Consider the following 17,952-nt stretch of genomic DNA (forward strand, 5'->3'; position numbering starts at 1 on the left):
CGTCGCTCCGTTCCCCAGCGGGTCTTCGGCCCCGCGGAGCCAAGCAGGGAGCGGGCGGTCCGTGCTGCCATATTTGCTGAGGGCAGCGGCCTTCGCGCGGTTGGTGGGCACGACGCCGTGGGCGCCATGTTCAGCGTGGGCGCTGAGACGGCGGGGCGGGGAGGCCCGGAACGGCCCGGCCCGGCCCGGTCCCTGCGGTCCCACTGCCCCGGTCCGCGGGCCCGCTCCGAGGGGCGCAGCAGGCCGCCGGCCTTGCTCCATCCGCCTACCCCCGGCCCGGGCTGGGGAACGCGAGGAGAGCCCAAAAGACGAGAGCTCTATAAATACTTTATTGATTACAAAAAGAAGTTTCAAAGCTGATAGAAAAGCAGAGAAGCAACGGTGATTGCCCTTTTGCATGAGGGAAATACAGTGACAGTCCCAGAAGTTCGCTGCTGTACAGGGCAATCTTTAAAAAAAAAAAATACTACTTCCTCCTTTTTCCCAAATAACCCATCATTAAATACTAAAAAATAAACAACAGCATAAAATGAGTGTGCAAGGAATGCTGGGCTCGTCACCAATAATTCAGATGCCCCAGTAGCTGGTAAATCACTCCTGCGAGTGGAGCAGCGGGGCTTTCCCACAGGGAGAGAGGGCTCCTCGGCCGGGGCTGGCAGTGGCCGGCTTGGGGCTGCCTTTGGCTCAAGAAGTCGGGGGGATCCGTCCGGGGATTGCCTCGTAAAGCACCGTCTGCGTCTGTCCGTAGCCGGCGGCACGCGCTGCCCACCTCCCCAAACTCGTGCTCTGCAGAGGGGCTACCATGACAAGTACTTAGGAAGGAAACCCAGGAGGGCGAGGAGAGACGTGTTTCTGCCACGCTCGACGTTCAAAACCCAGGATGCGCCAACGTGCTGCATCACAGCATGCCCGGGTGGGAATCTGCCAGGATTCTGGTCCCTGCGTGTTGCGAAAACATAACAGCATTTCACCAAGGCCCTCACAGCTAAAGCACCTACTTCTGCAAAACAGCATGATAAGATCTCAGAAGGATTAAAAAAAAGTAATAATCTGTTGGTTCTTCTTTGTCGCTGACACAGACCCGGCCCTGTTCCTCCTTGCGTGGTGCTGCCGGCACAGGCAACCATCAGCCAGCCAGTGCTTCCCAGAACAGCCGCCTCACAGGCGCTCTGGCACATGTGAAAGGCACAAGGCACGGCCCCGCGTCGCTTCTGCCTCTGTCCGGCAGCCCCAGAGGGCTGGCCTGAGCACGGCTTCCTCCTGCCCTGCTTCCAGCCCAGCCACAGCAGGAGGGCTCTGGTTCCTGGGCCAGGCTGGCAGAGGAAGGCGTGCGCAGGCAAATCACGAGTGGGACAGGGAAAAGCAGAGTGCGTGTGCTCGCTGCCATTAACACGGTAGGCATAGCGCGGGGTATCCGCCGTCTTCACCAAACCTCCTGTGTTACGGCTGCTGCTGATACTGGCTCTCTGTTGCAGTAAAGAAATCCTCCAAAATGCTCTGTGTGTACTCGAAGGTGGGACGATCCTCTGGTTTGGTCTTCCAGCATCTCATCATAATGTCATACAGCTCCTCGGGGCAGTTCTCTGTGCGGGGCATCCGGTACCCGTGCTCCAGGGCCCTGATCACCTCCACGCTTGACATCCCTGGAGAAACAGGGCAGGATAGGTGAATGTTTCATGGTTTATCGCTGATTTTTTTTTAAAGCAAAAAAAATCCCAAAAAACCAACCCCAAAACTACCCACCCTTTCGGCAATGTCACTAGGAAGAAAAAGGGCAGGTTAGAGGGGCTGGGAAGGGGGAACTCCTACTCCCAGTCAGGGAAATGTGAACAACCAAGTTGCTGAGCTGTAGTATGCCATTTTGTACCCCAGCTGAGCAGATCAGATGGGAATTATAATAATTTTGTATAAATTCCAAAAAACTAAAGGCTACACTTCTCCATCTGCTGAGTCTTTAATGAGCCATTCCTTCCAATAAAAGTAAGTTAGTGTGATGGCAGAATTGGTCCTCCGGAACAACCTTTTATCCCACCCCAGATCCTTCATGGTCGGTTTGTGGCAACGTTTACTTTTCTTGTACGGAATAATTTCCCACTGAGAAAAGGTACCAAAGTAACAATTAGTGTAAAATACAGGGTGGTTCCCAATGATGATGATTTACAGATTGCTCAAGCCTTCCCAAAAACACCTGGCCCAGCTATCAGCCCTGAACTGATGTGCTACTTCCAAACATGCTTAATCTGCAGGAGGCAGAAAACCACGAGTTAGTGCTGTGATGCAAACTCGTGAGCCAGGAACCTGTGGCGTACAATACCCACTCTCCCAGGGCCGTGCAGTACAGCCTGGGGCAAGGCAGTCATCCTTTCACCTTAAAAACATGATCTTCTGTTTTAGAAACAGAGACACCAGTTCTTTTAGAGATCCTGACTACTCTTGTTTCCCATGGAGCTGGAGGAGCTCAGGACCTCCTTGCAGGATCAGCCCCAAGATGGTCTATAGAGTAGCTGCCCTTCTCCCCAAAGGAGTGGGCATCCCAAAATCATCACTACCTGGACTCATTTTGTGGGTTCCCCAGAGAATATGACCCAGCTCTGCTTTGTGGAAATGTCACATCGGCGTGGATTTCAGGTCAGTGCAAACAGCTGGTGTCCTCTGAGGACTTCCAGGGAAAAAATCCTAATTATCCATGCTAGGTGAGCTTTTGTTCAAACAGTAGATGTATTGAGTAGTGCAGACTGCTCACAGACTGCCTTGTGCCCTGGGCTCCTCTCCATGGCTCACAGACAGAATTGCCATCTTGAGACCTTGTGCTACTGTCTTTGAGCTCTGCTCCCAGAACAAGATTCAGATTTCTCACCATTCCCTCTATTTTCAGAGATCACACTTCATGGAGAAACAGATCCCTTGGATGGGGCCCAGAAAGTGGAGCATGTCTTTCAGAACCAGATCAGAGGAGGGCTTTCACCTCCTTACCTGGGTATGGGATGCGCCCATAGGTAATGATCTCAGTCAGGAGGATCCCAAAGGACCAGACGTCTGATTTTATAGTGAAAGATCCATAGTTGATGGCTTCTGGTGCAGTCCATTTAATGGGAAACTTGGCACCTGGACAAAGAGATCCAATGGGAAACATGAGCTCTTAATCTAAATGCTGAGAATCTGATGGTGAAATATGGGGAACAAGAAAGAAACAAACAGAAGGGGAAGATGTGAAGTGATGCAAATGAGAGGAGCTTCCCTCATCTGCCTGTTTAAGCATCACATCCCTCCCAGGGTCCTTGCCACCAAGGTTACACCTTGCTAAGTGGCTCTAAGGGAATGCCACAACCCTTCACCATCTCAGTAAGCGGTCAGACACCCCCAGCAGCTCCTGCACCTTCCCGGGCCATGTACTCATTGTCTTCAATCACTCTGGCCAGTCCAAAGTCTGCAATCTTGCACACCAATATTGCTGACACCAGAATATTGGCAGCTCTCAGGTCTCTGTGGATGTAGTTCCTCTTCTCAATAAAAGCCATTCCTTCTGCAATCTGTAAAAAGGGGAAAGAAAAAAATGCAAAACGGCTGTTTGAAATAACACAACCTCGCTCAACGTGACTGTTACCAGGACTTAACAGAGGTTAACTGCTTCTGGTGAGCACGTGGAAAGGGGGTGAAAGGGGGCTGAGTCGCAGCAGGAGATGTGATGGGCTCTCCTGCATGGGAACCCCTCTCCGTGCAGGGAATCCCTTGCAGAAGAGGTCAGGGTTTGGGTGACCAGCCCAACACGACCCATTTAAGCCCCTGTGTGAGAAAAGCAGTGAGAGCTGGCATCGGAGGAGCTGACGTGCTCACGAGCAAGTGCCTGTGGATGTCCACAGGGCAAGGTACAACTGCTTCATCCATAGCCGTGCAGACAGGAAGGGGAGTAAATCATTCTCTGTTCAGAGAGGACATGAGACCAGCCTCCAAATACATCAATAGCTGCTTGAGAGAAGCAAGGAGTGAACTATCCCCTCTTACACTAAGGGAACAACAAATGGGCTTTCATTGCTGCAGTGAGGGTCAGTCAGCATTGCAGAGCTTCCCTGGTGAGGACACAAAAGCATGGTGGTGGGTCTCCTGAGGAGGGTGGGGAGATGCCTGGGGTCTGCAAGAATAGTTTGTGATGAGTCAGTTCAGCCTGGGCACAGGATGGCTGTGACACATCCCCCCCGTCCAGCTCCATCTCCTGAAGTCTCTGCACTCAGTGGCTGTTTGTGCAGCTATTAGCCCTGATCAATGCAGAGATGATCTGGTGTGTGCACAACCAACCCCCATATTTGTGCCAAATTACCCCATGTGGGGATGCTACCAGCATCCAGGAGGGAAACAGGCCGGAGCAGCCGGAGGGGACACAGTCCCCCATCCCCATCACACCCACACAAACCAGGCCAGGGTAAGGTGCAGTTGTTCACAGAGCTCTCCACACAAAAAACAGAAGTAAACAAGCACTGCAAGAGCGGAAAGATTATTTCCATGACCACAGACACAGTTTTGCTCACGGTGACTCAGCCCCAGCACAAACCTGGGCGGCCAGGCTCGCTAGCTGCCTGCCTGCCTGCACGCCTGCTGCCTGCACATGAAAGCGCTTCAGCCTTCGCTTCTCAGTGCTGCAGAAAGGAAAGCAGTCCCTCTGAGCTACGGAGCCGAGCCGGGCCGTTTGCAAGAGCCAGCTTGCTGGGAACAGATGGCGTGCACGAGTGCACAGCTGATCAGCAGACCCTGGCACAGCCGGCTCGAGTAGCCAGTGACCTGGTCTAAGCCCTCGGGGTGTGGGCTCCCATCCTGCCTTTCCTGTTGCGCAGGTACCTCTACGAATTATTTCACAGAGGTACCAAGCTTAGCTCAAAGGGTCCTTGGATTCAGCCAGCGTCTGGGGACACTGCAGAAGCAGCAGGGACAAGACAGTGCTTGCACGAATGGTTGCACACACGAAGCTACATGTATATCAGCACGCTCAGCTGTACTCAAAATCAACTCCTGAAAATATCCCCACAATGATTTTCACTGACTCCTCCTGCCTCTCCAGCTGCCTTCGCACAGCCCATGACAGCCCCTTGGCAGGTAGGTGATTTTAACGAACCACAAACCTCCCGCAGGCATTGCTGTGGGGTAACATAACACGCTACGCTCCCTTCTAGAAACCTTGCCCGGCTCAATCTCCCAGGCACTGTGAACGCAGCAAACTGGTCGGCCTGTAGAGTTCATATTAAGCGCATGAAGCTTAACGCCGCCACGGCCGTCGGTGGGTCATGCCCAGGGGCACAGCCCGAGCGGGTGTAAGTTGCTGCCCTGGAGCACCGCAGCTGGTGCCGGGGTGGCACGGGGCGGGTGTGCGGCCATGCAGAGTTTTGTGGGGCTTTTGCAAAGTTTGCAGATGAGGCTCCATCACCAGCAGCAATGGACAGAAATCGATAGCTTTGCCACAGCCACTCCCCGAGGAGCCGTGGGCTCGGATGGGGCACACTGACCAGCATCTGCACGTCCTGGAGAAGGGACCGTGCAAACGTGAGCAGTGAAAACAAGCTCCAACCCTCATGCTTGACTTCCACAAAGAACAGCAGCACCACGGGCAGCAAGGGCTGCAGCCTACGCAGCATTATGGCGGCCTTAGAAGACGCAGGTTTCCCAGCTCCTCAAAAGGAGCAGCCTGGCCAAAACCCCCCGGTGTCTGTGCAGCTCGGGCAGGACACTGCCTGGGCACAGGCTAGCGGCTGCGTGCGGCAGTTAACGGGCTAACGGGGAGGAAGCCGCCACTTCTCCTTTCACACACACCTGCTCCTGCACAGGCAGCTGGACAGGGATGGTGAGCAGGCAGCCGGCTGCCTGCAGGGTGCGAGGGCAGTGCCGCAGGGAAACCTCGCTGGCTCCTTCCCTGCACACCCAGTGTCTGCCTGGGCAAACCAGGCTCCTGGTTGGCACTGCTCGAGTCCCCATAAGTTCTTGGGCTCCTCAGTCCCCTCACTCACCCTTCTCAGGGGCCAGAGGGAGTGGGAGCGGGGAGCTGGGGAAGGTCTGCTCCCTCCTCACCTGGGCAGAGAAGTCGATCAGCTTCGGGAGCGGCTGCTTGTTCCCCTCCTCGCTCTTCAGGAAATCCAGCAAGCTCCCTGTGAACAGGGAAGCGTGCCAGGGCTGATGGCTCAGCTGGACCCTGCACTCACCCTTGGGGTGGCACAGGTCCCATGGGCAGCACAGGGTACTGTCCTGGCTCGGTCGGGAAACACACCTGACCCCCACCCTGCTCCCATGGATTTGGCAGAGGAGCAAGCCCTGCTGCAGGCTCCCTCCTGCCTTGCGGAGCACTCCTCCTTGTCTGTCCCCATCCCTCCCTCTCCCAGGGCTGTCACTGCATCCCCCTGCCCAGCACCCTGCCCCAGAGCGCTCGGACACGCAGTGGCAGGAGCCAGCCCCACTCCCAGTGCCCCAGCAGCTGGTCCAGAGCCCACGGCCAACCCTGGGGATGCAGGAGGAGCTGATCCTGCACCATCCCTGGGGCACCCAGGTATCACCGCCTGGGGCACAGGCAGCACCTTTCTCCATGAACTCGGTGATGATGTAGATGGGCTCCTCCTTGGTGATGACCGCGTGCAGCTTCACCAGCTTGTCATGCTGCAGCGTCTTCATCAGGTTCGCCTCCTCCAGGAAGGCATCCACGGACATGCTGCCCGGCTTCATTGTCTTCACCGCCACCTTGGTGTGCTTGTTATAGGTAGCTGCAGGGTGCCATGACAGACCCTTCACAGCCTGACCAGTGCCCAGGCACTGGGAGCACTGGATTTGGAGCCAAAGCACCCACTCCTACAGATGGAGCTGGTGCACAATGGCTGGAGACCCTGTGCAGCCCAGGGCTGTCCCCATGCACCCACCCAGAGCAGTCCCTGCATTAAGCCCAGGGCCACCTTCGCTTCCCCATGCTCCTCTCCTGCAGGTCACTCCCTCCCTGCCTCTTCCACCCCTCCATCCCTCCATCTCCTCTCCCATCCCTTACCCTTCCTCCTCCACCATCACCTCCATCTTCCTCCCAGCTGCCTCCCCCTTGCTCTCACCCATCCACACTTCTCCAAACTGCCCGGCTCCCAGTTTCCTCTCCAGCCTCAGCGACTCCCGAGGGATCTCCCAGGCATCTTTCTCCCAGGGCTTCTGCGGTTTGGGCACACAGCAGGGGTAGGTGAGCTTCTGGCACAGCCCGTCGCTTTGCCCTGCCAGGGAGCACCGAGAGCCATCAATCAGCCTTTCTCACCGGCTGCTTTTTGCTTCAAAGCAGAGCCTACGGCAGCCTCTATGGCCGCAGGGCATGTCCTGGCACCACGCGCCCCACTGCAAACACTGGGGACACGTCAAACACCGGCCATCGCAGCCCAGCCCCCCCAGCAGCACTTTGCCTTGCCAGGCATTACTGCACCATGCAGGCACAGCCAGGGCACCAGCCCACCCGGGGAGGAGGAGTCTGGGCACTGCAGGTGTCTGGGGACACCGACATGCACTGCTGTGACAGTCAGCAACCTGGACACCGCGCTAGGGGAGGTCTAGACGCTGCATGTCACAGCTGGAGCCACAGCGGGAGCCAAGCGGTGACCTGCAGGATCCTCTTGGCCTCTGCACACCCCCAGCTGCCCAGTGGCTGCTTGGCTCGCTCGGGGACAAAGCCCCATCCAGGGCAGGGGGGCCAGGCACCCTGGAGCTCACCCTTGTAGTACTGGACCAGCTCCTGCAGCGTATTGAAGTTGCTACGCGGGGAGATGTAGAAGCCGCCACTATCCAGCGTCCGGATCTTGTAATGCTTCACCGTGCCGCCCTGCAGGTCGTCCCCATCCCGCACCGACAGTGAGTAGCAGCCTGTTCAGGGAGGGGCAAGCTGCCAGCTCCCACGCAAAGGGCACGTCCCCGCTGCGCCCAGCCACCCCGTGCTCACGACACGCACGGTGCCTTTGCCTGGCAGAGCCACCACTGCAGTACCTGTCCCCACTGTGCTGCCACCACCCCTTCGGCCCCAGGCATGAGGCCAGCTACACCTGCACCCCAAATACCGAAAGCAGCCTCAAAGGGGCATGTCACCGCCCCGTCCCCATCGTGGGGCTCACACATGTGGCACGCTGTGGGCTCTTGTGGGAACACTCACAGCAGGAGCATGGGACCCCCTGTCCCTGCCCCGCATCAAAGCAGAGCCCCAGGGCTGGGGATATGTCTCCTGAGCTCCTCTGCCAGCAAGCAAGGGCAGCCGCTCCCCACACCCTGCCACAGGCACCGCTCCGGACCTTTCGTCGTCTCGCTGTCCCGTATCATGAAGGACCCGACCACATTCCCAGGGCCAAGGAGCTGCCGCTCCGCATCCTTCCGGCTGATACCCTTGAAAAACCACCTGCAGCAGAAACAAATGAACCGAGGAACACTGCTGGGACTGGGAGAGCTAAGGCTGGCGTGGGTCAGGGCTGGGAGCAGGACATGGGGCAGGAGCAGGGACAGCTGCGGTGGGGGGAGCATGGGACTGTGTGGGGCCAGGATGTGCCACTGAGGGATGGACTCACTCCTCTGTCTCCAGCGAGTCGGCTCGGGCAACGTAGTTGCTGGGGATGAAGCCTTCGCACCCCGTCGCCAGTGACCGCGCTTGCCACCACTCCCCCAACCTGCAACAGAGATGGTGTCGGGTCGGCCCGTGGCACCTGGCACTGGGCACTGCCGGCTCCTCCAGGCACAAATTCCAGAAAAAAACCCCAGCAGAGCCACGCAAGCCTTCAGGAGACGCCAGGACGGGGGGACACTGGCAGCACTTACTCCTCCAGCACCTTCAGCCGCTCCCCTTTCTGGAAGCTCAGATCCCCAGCGTGCATCGCCTCGTAGTCATAGAGTGCCAGCACCACGTCGTCCCCCGAGCCTGCAGCAAGGGAGTTCCCTGGGCACCCCTCCCCGTGCTGGGACAGGGTGCCCAGCCACCCCTGCCATGTGCAGCCAGGACACTGGCCAGGACCCCCACAGCACCCAGTGCCTCGATCTTCATCGTACCACATCTGGCCTTCGAAGAAGCCCAGAGCACCCACTTGCAGCCCTCCCTGTACCTACCATCCTCAGGCGGGGACACGGCTGTGCTGGGGACATTATTGCTCTGGAAAGCAGACAAAACCAGAGAGTGACATTGCAGACAGCAGAGACTTGTACGCCATGGGGGTCTCGGCCCCACTGCAGCCCCAGCCCCCAGCAGCAGTGGCAGGGGCAGGAGGGAACCCGAGGGGCAGCACTGGCACTACCTGTCACACCAGCCCACCCAGCACAAGCATCTCTGTCCCCTCCCAACACCTTCATTTTTCTCCCCTTTTTTCCATAACTCCTTGATTCTCACCAGGTTCGCTCTGCAGTTTGCTGCAGCACGGACTGGGGTCCCATCCCATGGCCAAGCCCCCTGCCCCGGGGCACGGGCACTGCTGGCACCCACAGCCGGCCCCGCTCTTGGTGCTGGCAGCTCCAGTGAGGAGACAGGCTGAGACCCCCGCAATGGCTCAGCCCCTTGCGATGGCTCAGCACTGCACCCCCAGCTCGCTCGGCAGCTCTCACTCACCCTCCCGTTGGTGGCAGTGGGGTCCCTCACGTAGTGGCCCTGCTGGAAGCTGGGGCTGGGGTCAGTTTTTGTCACCTTCTCTTGGACACCAGCCTCCTTTGACTTCACGCAACCCATCCTGCAGCCAAGGGAGGGGAAGTGAAGCCGTTGCGACAGAAGCGAAAGCCTTGCTCTAGCCCTGCTCCCTGCAGCTCCCACCCAGCATGGTACGGCATTGGCACATGGCATGGGGTGCCCACTGGCCATGCAGCCATGGGCAGAGGGCTCTGCTCCCCCACAGAGCCGAGGCTGTTGGCAGCCACAGGGTGATTGGGCACCCAGTAAGGTGCACAATGGCGTGCCAGAAAGAAGGAACCTCCTGGTGCAGAGAAAGGAGAAGTTACAGGAGGTGAATTTGGGGCAGGTGACAGCAGCTGCCATGGAGCAGCCTCACAGCCCTTCCCTGAAAAAGTCTTCCCAGCCAGGAATGCAAGAGCTTCAGCATCATGGAGGGAAAGAGCCTCTTTGCAAAGCAGGACCCCCATCACGGAGGGGCTCCCCTGCAGCTCAGGACTCCCCGCCCAGCACTGCTGGTGCTTGGGGCCACCCCGTCCCTCAGCACATCCATGGCCCCCGCACTGCCACAGGTCGCTGCTCTCCACCACACTCCCTGGCTGCTCTCTGCTGGGGTGGAGCTGCCTCAAACAGCCACCAGCTCAGGGCAAAAGCGAATGCTCAACTTTCTTCAGCTCCCCAAGAAACATCAGGAGGAAAACATGCTGCAAGAAGCACTGAGAGAGGGGAAAACCCCCCGCAATGGCACTTCCCTTGTCCGAGGGAGACCTCAGCACAGAGAAAGGAGAAGGTGCTGGCCATGACAGCAAAGGAGGAAGCTCGGGGCTCAGTGCGGGCCTCAGCCTTTCAGTGGACATGCATGGCACTGCCAAGCTCAGTGAGTGAGCAGCCAGGCACCAGCAGCACCACCCCGCTCCCATGGCCCTCAAGGGACATTGCTGTCACCTCCCAGCCACCCCACTCCTTGTCCTTCCCAGCACGCCAATGCCTGGGCCAGCCCCGCTCCCCAGGGCAGAGCAGGAGCAGGAGCAGCAGCCCCAGACAGCACGTTCCCCTCACCAGGGATGCCCTGGGCTCAGGCTCGGGACTGGCCACTGGCAAAGTGCTGGATCCTCCCTGGCAAACCCACAAAGCGCCTGGCTGAAAGTCAGCTGCGATCCATGCTGGCACTGCAGTAGGTATTTGCTGTGCCTGTACCGCACTGTCTCAGAGCGGGAGACAGAGCATTTGGCCATACAAAGCACAAACACCTCTGCAAGGTCCAAGTGTCCCACAGCCACCCAGCCCCACAGCATCCCAGCTCACCGCCACACACAGTGACCGGGTGGCTGTGGCTTTCCCACCAGCTCCTGCAGCACAGCACTGAGGGCTGCTGGCACAGGGAACACCGTTGGAGCAGCCGTTCCTGGTGTGTCCCACACCGGAGAGCCATATCCTGCAGCCCATGTGGTTGTCACCAGCCATTGGTGCCAGGCAGGAGACCAGGTGGGTTGGGGTGAGCTCATCGTTCCGAGACCGTGGCTGCCTGCGGCCCCACGTCCTCACTGCCCTGTGCCTTCGCTGGCAAGGCAAGTGGTGGTGGGTCATTGGCAGGGATCGCCTCCCCAGGACTGCACCGTGCCGCTCCGGGACACCCTGGCATCTCCTCCCCACCACCCCCGGGCTTCACCGTCCACGGGGCACCCAGGGGCCGCCGCGCCGAGAGACCCCGGGACGGGGCCGGACCCGGGGCCGGCACGGAGATGGACCGAGGCAGCGGCGGCTGGCCCGGGGCAGGGACGGACCGACCGGGCTGCCCGGGACCAGCAGCGGGGCTCCCCCCGCCCGGCCCCGCCACACACGGGTCTCCGCACACGGCTCGGCTCGGCTCGGCTCCGCTCCGCTCTCACCTTCGCCGCCGTCCCGGGGCACGTCCCGGTCCCGGTCCCCGTCCCGGAGCCGGGGCTGCTGCCGCCGCTGTGCTCCGCCCGGCTGCGCGCCCGCCGCCCCGCCCCACCCGCACCGGTGAGGCCCCGCCCCTCCCGGTAAGGCCCCGCCCCCCGGCGCCGTCCCGGGGCCGCGGGACCCCCGACTCCGCCGGTGCTGCCCGACGGGGCGGGCGCGGCCGATACCTCTTTGTACGGACCCCGGGGGGCCAATCCGGGATGGGAGTGCGGGCCCCCATCACGCACCGAGCGGGACCCTCCCGGTCCAAGCGGGACCCTCGTGGACAGGCGGCTGCAGAACCAGCTTTCAAGGGCAGCCGTGCTGCCCGCAGGGACAGCCCGGCCCGGCTCGGCCCCGCGGGGACCCCACTGCCGTCCGGGTCAAGTTTACATCCTCCCGATGGGTGCCAGAGCCCTTCTCTCTGCCCACGGCCCCCGGGAGCCTGGAGGGGATTTGGGGCCCGGCACCCCAAAGCGGCCCCCCAGGCTGTTTCCTCGCCTGCTGCAGGGCTGGCAGTGGGGGACACGGGGTGAGCGCGGGCTGGCCACGGTGTGAGCCTGGTTCTTCATCCCCAGGGAGGAGAAAAGAGGAAACCCTTGAGTGCTGCCCTGTGACGGCGTGCAGGGCATGGGGGGTGCAGGGCATGACACCCACGCTGTGCAGCACAGCTCGGAGGGGCTGAGGGGGGGCATGGGCTGTGCTGTGTCTCTCCGGGCCCTGGTGTTCCTGTGCCCCCTCCTCTGCCTGCCGGAGCCTTTGCTCTGGGTAACTCAGAGCACCCCTGAAGGTGGTTCAGCAGCAGCAAAGGGACCCATGGCTCCCCCATGGCACCGACCATCGAGGGCAGACAGGGCTGGGCCAGCCCCTAGTCTGGCTCAGGAGCCTCAGAGGAAGTGGCAGGGTGAAAAGCACGTAGCCTGCATGAGGATTTGCATATGTAAATTTTTAAGGAAAAATAAATAGCTGCAGGTAGCCTCAGTATCCCCCTGCCCACGCACCGGCCTGGGGCTGTAGCTCCATCCCATAGCCCCTGCCGAGGGACATTGGTGGGGACACTGGCCATGGGACATTGGCTGGGGGACAGTGGCTGGGGGCCATCAGCAGAGGACCAGCCAGCTGCAGGGGAGAGTGCTGCAGGGCGGCACTGCAGGAAATCGGGTCCCGGGGCAGGAACTTCCTTTTCTGAAACACCCGCGGTCCCGCAGCTGGCTGGGTGTCACAGGGACATCGCTCGCAGGAATGGGGGCTGGCTGCCCATGGCATGGCCTGCATCTCAGTGTCCCCCAGCACCCAGCCCTGCGCTTGCACTGGGGCCCTCAGCAGCAGGATGGGGGACGCTGCACTGGCAGTCCCTGCTCAAAGCATCCCCAGGGCTGCGGGGGCTCTTGGGTGCTTTCCTAGCAGGAACAGTCTTCCCTGCCGCTCCCCCCATGTTGGAAGGCAAACACTTTACCGGGGTGTGCCCAGGCAGCAGCGTGTCAACTGTGGCCACCAGCCCCCCCGCCCCATCTCAGCACACCCTCACTGGTCCCCCATGTTCCTCTGAGCTCCATGGAGTCCCGCGCTTCCAGGAGTGTCCTTCGGGGCCAGCCCAGAACAGTCAGGAGCTCCTCGACTCTGGGAGTGACCTGCGTGTGGCACCAGGGTGAACACCGTGCCCAGCCCAGCAGTGGCACGGTGCCTGGCAGGGCTGCGAGCAGCTCCCCCCCCCCATCTTGCGCCCCGCCACAGCTGCACCCCCACCCCATGGCCTTTCCCCAGGGAAGAACCTGTTCCACTCCCAGCCCTGGCATTTAATTGCAATCTGCAGAAATTACAGCACACAGCGCTGCCGGCCAGGGGCTCCCCCGCCTCCATGGCTGCCTTGGGATGCCATCAGCCCTGCTGAGAGCTGCCAGGGCTGTGCAGAGCCCCCGTCCCCTCACACAATGACAAAGGAGGGGACCACATGCCCCATTCCAGGCACTGGGGCAGAGCTGGGCACCCAGCAAGTCTAGGTTTGGAGGTGCAGCACCGCATCGGCGAGCGGGGAGGGCCCACTGGGTTTCAGCACTCCCTCACAGGTAGTTGTCCTCTTCCTCCTCCTCCTCCTCTTCCTCGTCCCGCGCCAGTGCCTCGATGTCATGGGTGATGTCCGTGATCATGCGGTTGAAGGACTCGGACTCAGAGCGCAGGGAACAGCTGTCGTAGCTGCGCACAGCCGAGGCCGACGTGTTGCTCATGCTGCGCTTGATGCGGCCGAAGCTGTCGGTGAGGATCCCGCCCTCCCGGATGCCGATGCTCTCCAGGAAGGTCTCAAAGTACCCGATGTCTTGGTCAGGGATGAAGGGCCTCATTCCTACCATGGGTACCGTGAGCCTTGGGGTGACCCTGCCTGAGTGGGCAGCACTGGGGCGCGATGCCAGCCGGCCTCACTGGCTGCTTGCAGGGGGGCTCATCCCATTCCGTACCCCACAGCAGTGAGGTCCCAATGCCCCCTGGAGCACACCCCATCCCCAGGGGATGCATGGACATCACTAGGGTGACACAGGGCGGCTGCAGTGGGAGTCCAAACACTCACCCAGGAGAAGGAATTTCCTGCGGTCCCCATAGAGGCGCAGGAGCTCCCCGCAGTATTCCTGCACTGGCGTGCCCAGTCGATACTCGCGGAGCAGGAGGGCGAACTGCTGGATCTCCTGTGGCGACAGCTTGTTGCGCAGCTGTGGGGACATGGGGACAGGTCCAGGCTGGGGACACTGGCAGTGCACGGCCCCAGCTCCCCCACTCCGCACTCCGCTGCCTGCTCTCTGGTGTGGGGGGGCTCAGACCAGCCCACCGCCCCCCCCTCCCCAGCCACCGGCACCGAGCAGAGCCTGTCGCCCATCCCCATGCCCGCACCGTCACCATGTAGTCCTGCAGCTGCTCCAGCCCTGCGCCACTCTGGTCACTGCCACTGCAGGCAGTGGCCAGGCTGTGGTGGGACTGATGGAAGGAGGGCGAGGAGGCACCGCTGTAATACGCTTCGAAGGTTTCATGGGAGTCGTTGCTGCTGGAGAATGGGGGTCAGCAGGTCCCAGCACCCTTCATGTGCCTGGCTGCCCTCCCCTGCTGCAAACACCCACCACCAGGCAGGGCTGGGGCATCTCTGCAGCTGGGATAGGCACCCATCCTCTGCCCCTTGGGGGGAGCCAGACTCACAAGGAGCTGCAGCAGCTGAAGTCGGCGTCATAGCCGTATGTCCCGTCTGTGCGGCAGCTCTCGCCTGGGGAGGGAGAGCCAAGGCCTGAGAGTGAGGCCAAGCCTCTGCTGTGGAACCTGCCCCCCACGCTGTGTCAGCACACCCTTGCTTGTCAGCCCTGTGCCGCCCTGCTCAGCATCCCTGTGCCCGTTCCCCGGTCACTCACTCCTGCTGGAGAGCCAGGGCCGCGTGGGCGTGGAGGTGTAGTGGTACCCGGCGCGGTCCACGCACTCGATGCTCTGGTCCCCGTAGATGATCTGGAATACCTGGCAGATGAGCGCGCAGGACTCCTCGGCGGCGTCCTGCAGCGGGAGGGAGGGCAGGAGTGTGGGCAGCCGGGCGAGCGGGTGCCGGTGGGTGGCCGGGTCCCGGTGGGTGGCCATGTGCCGGCGGGCGGGCACACGCCGGGACCGCTCACCCTGTTGGGCACGGCGAGGATGATGAGGTTGGAGTAGGCGTCGGGGCAGGGCTCCTGAGGGTCCAGGGGGTTGCTGCCGGCGTGCCGCCGCTCCCAGCTGCCAAAGCCGGTGCCGCGCTCCCAGCTGCCGCCGGCGGTGCCGGTCCGCCGCCGCTCCCAGCTGCCGCCGCAGGGCTGCCGCCGCTCCCAGCTGCCCGAGGGCCGCCCGCGCTGCCGCCGCTCCCAGCTGCCGCCCCGCCGCCGCTCCAGGCTGCCGCCCTGCCGGCCCTCCTGCCCCCCCCGCGCCGCCCGCCAGTCCAGGCTGCAGATGGTGTGCCGCCGCTCCATAGGGCCCCCCAGCCGCCCCCCCTCCGGCCACGAGCCCCCCGGCCGCTTCTCGACGGGGAACGCCTCCGGCAGGCCGGCCGGGGCCGCCTCGGGGTGCGCTCCGGCGGGGACCGGGTCCACTCCCAGGCCTGGGACAGCGAGGAGAGACTGGGCATCAGGGCGGGGGGCTGCGCTGCCCACCCTGCCCGGTCCCCAGGCCCTGCCCTGACTGCCCCGTCCCACCGGCTGGGGGGGGATGCAGAGGGATGGGGGCGGGACGGGGGACACCAGTGCGTTGAGGACAGTGGGGCTGCAGTGGGGCTGGGGCAGGGGGATTAGGGGCAGAGAGTCAAGGGGATTAGGGGCAGCAGGGCAGGGGATTAGGGGACCGCTCCGTCTGCAGGCTGGAGCTCAGCCTGGCGCAGCCCCCTCCCCGGGGACTCTGCCTGCGGCTGGCAGCTGAGCCCGGGTTTGCTGATCAAAGCTCGGGAGACCCTGCGCCCCTCTGGGGCTCCGTAGGCGGGGAAGGGACAGAGATGGGGGTCCCTTCCAGCCTCCGCTCCTCCTGCCATTAAAGGCAACCGGGGCTGGGAGCGCAGCTGGGACCTGCCTGCCCGGGCAGTGGGGAGCCTGAGGACGGGTAGCCCTACAGAGCGGGGATGGTGGGGAGCCTGAGGCAGTGCCCCCTCCGGCCCTGGGGAAGCAGACCCCCGAGGAGCAGGGGGGGCAGTGTGGGCTTTCGTGCTCGGCCCGTGCTCCCGCCCTGGCTGGATCTGGCACCTCCCCATCATCCCTCAGGCTCTGGCCCCCCATGGCCTGGGCACATCGAGCTCTTGGGGCCAGCTGTGCCATGGCCGGTAGCCCTGGCTGGACACCCGCACCAGTTTTGAGGATGAGGAGGTGCAGGGCGTCATCGCGCAGGTAGGATGCAGCCGCGATCTCGTGGGTGGGGATGCGCAGGATGAGCTCCTCGTTGTCGCGCCAGGTGAGCAGGAGGCAGCGTGCAGAGAGGCTGAGGATGCTGTCCTGCTCTGGCGTCGTCTGCAGCGGCAACTCTTTCAGCTGCTGCAGGGGCAGAACAAGTGCCAGGGATGTGGGGCACCCAGCAGTGTGGGGCACCTGGCACCCATCCTCTGGGCAGTGCGGGAGGGGCACACTGGGGGTGTCAGGACCCCTCTTACCCTGGCTGTGTCCAGCAGCTGCAGCACCTCATCCCGGCTGGAGGGGTTAAGGGAGGCTGTCACCCATGTCAGGTGGCCTAAAAACTGGGGGGGCACAAAACCCAGGGCAGCTTGGAGAGGCTGGGGCCAGGGGACTGGGGCTATGCATCCTCCCCACCCCATGGCCCAGAGCCTCCCCCAGAGCACCCACATCCACATGGGCAGGATGCATCTCCCTGGGGTGCCAGCATACCCTGCAATGGGAGGTCTTCCCTGCACCCTCAGCCCACCCTTCCCCTCCCTGGGTGTTGCCTGGGCAGGAAGGGGACCAGGACCCTCCTGGCCACTGCAGGTGGTGACCCTCTGCATGGTGCAGTGGCCTCGTCCCCCCCACTGTGCACAGGTAGGGACCCCGGGCATCCCTGGAGACCCCCCACGCCCTTACCTTCACCTCCTTCTCCACGTAGTCATGCAGCAGGATCTGGGGGTCAATCAGGTAGTCAGGAGGGTAGAGGGGCACCGAGTGTAGTGGCCGCCGGTAGACGCTGCTGCGGACAGCCGGCCTCCGAGCCGCCTTGGGGAAAACCAGCCGCTTGATGGGCGACACGAAGCCCTGGCAGGGACAATGGGCACGGGAGATGTCAGCACCAGGCGCCCAACCCTGGCACCCATGCATGGGGTCTGCAGGCACCCGGTGCCCAAGGAGGGGCCGGGAACCTCTCTGCTCGCTGACCCGAAATTTGCACCATTTGGGCTGTGTAGGGGGCAGTGGGTGGGGACCCCACCTCTCCCTGCTGTGCCGCAGGAGGGGGTGCAGGTTCTCTTGCCCCAGCATCTCTGCGCATCTCGCCTGCTCCCACCCTCCCACCAGCCCCCCCGGACACCAGCCCCAGGGCCACGCACCTTCTTTCCCTTCTTGGCCTCACAGTCCATGGTGAGGCTGTGGCGGTGCCTCCCGGCATGGCCGCCCCCACCGCCCTGCTCGGCGCCGCTGCGTTTTCCTGTGTCGGAAACTCCACCAGGATGGCTGGGATGCGAGTTCCTGCCCCTCCTGGGGGGTGCTGGGACTGGGCTGGGCTGGGCTGGGCTGAGCTGTGCTGGGCCTGGGACTGGTGCTGGTGCTGGTGCTTGGACAGGACTGGGACCGGGACTGGGACCGGGACAGGTTCTGGGACAGGACTGGAACAGGGACTTGGACTGGGACTGCAGCTGGGACTAGGACTGGGCCTGGACTGGTACTTGGGCAGAAGCAGGGGCTGAAGTAGGCTGGGATGGGACTGGAGCAGGGGCTTGGACTGGG

General features: G+C 62.1%; 2 protein-coding genes across 3 annotated transcripts; both read right to left on the reverse strand.

Moving 5' to 3' along the window:
- Window positions 1–314: 314 nt before the first annotated feature.
- On the reverse strand, window positions 315–11,610 carry HCK (HCK proto-oncogene, Src family tyrosine kinase). Its single transcript, XM_075768754.1, has 13 exons — window positions 11,515–11,610; window positions 9,572–9,689; window positions 9,079–9,121; window positions 8,794–8,893; window positions 8,547–8,645; window positions 8,277–8,380; window positions 7,708–7,857; window positions 7,068–7,220; window positions 6,552–6,734; window positions 6,052–6,128; window positions 3,377–3,530; window positions 2,974–3,105; window positions 315–1,643 (listed from the first exon to the last, which is right to left on the reverse strand). Exons 2-13 carry the CDS (start codon window positions 9,686–9,688, stop codon window positions 1,441–1,443), a joined length of 1,515 nt encoding a protein of 504 aa, XP_075624869.1. The 5' UTR covers window position 9,689; window positions 11,515–11,610; the 3' UTR covers window positions 315–1,440.
- Window positions 11,611–13,326: 1,716 nt separating this feature from the next.
- Window positions 13,327–17,714, reverse strand: CCM2L (CCM2 like scaffold protein). Of its 2 annotated transcripts, none has more exons than XM_075768769.1 (10): window positions 17,556–17,714; window positions 17,098–17,265; window positions 16,674–16,757; window positions 16,374–16,557; window positions 15,187–15,641; window positions 14,935–15,070; window positions 14,729–14,792; window positions 14,429–14,576; window positions 14,112–14,250; window positions 13,327–13,889 (listed from the first exon to the last, which is right to left on the reverse strand). In XM_075768769.1, the coding sequence occupies exons 1-10, from the start codon at window positions 17,583–17,585 to the stop codon at window positions 13,609–13,611; spliced, it is 1,689 nt and encodes a 562-aa protein (XP_075624884.1). In that variant the 5' UTR covers window positions 17,586–17,714; the 3' UTR covers window positions 13,327–13,608. The 2 variants fall into 2 exon arrangements, with proteins under 2 accessions (XP_075624884.1, XP_075624883.1); XM_075768768.1 differs by having other exon boundaries at window positions 14,429–14,579.
- Between the last annotated feature and the right edge of the window lie 238 nt (window positions 17,715–17,952).

This window comes from Balearica regulorum, chromosome 16, assembly GCF_011004875.1.
Source record: "Balearica regulorum gibbericeps isolate bBalReg1 chromosome 16, bBalReg1.pri, whole genome shotgun sequence".
Lineage (NCBI taxonomy): Eukaryota > Metazoa > Chordata > Aves > Gruiformes > Gruidae > Balearica > Balearica regulorum.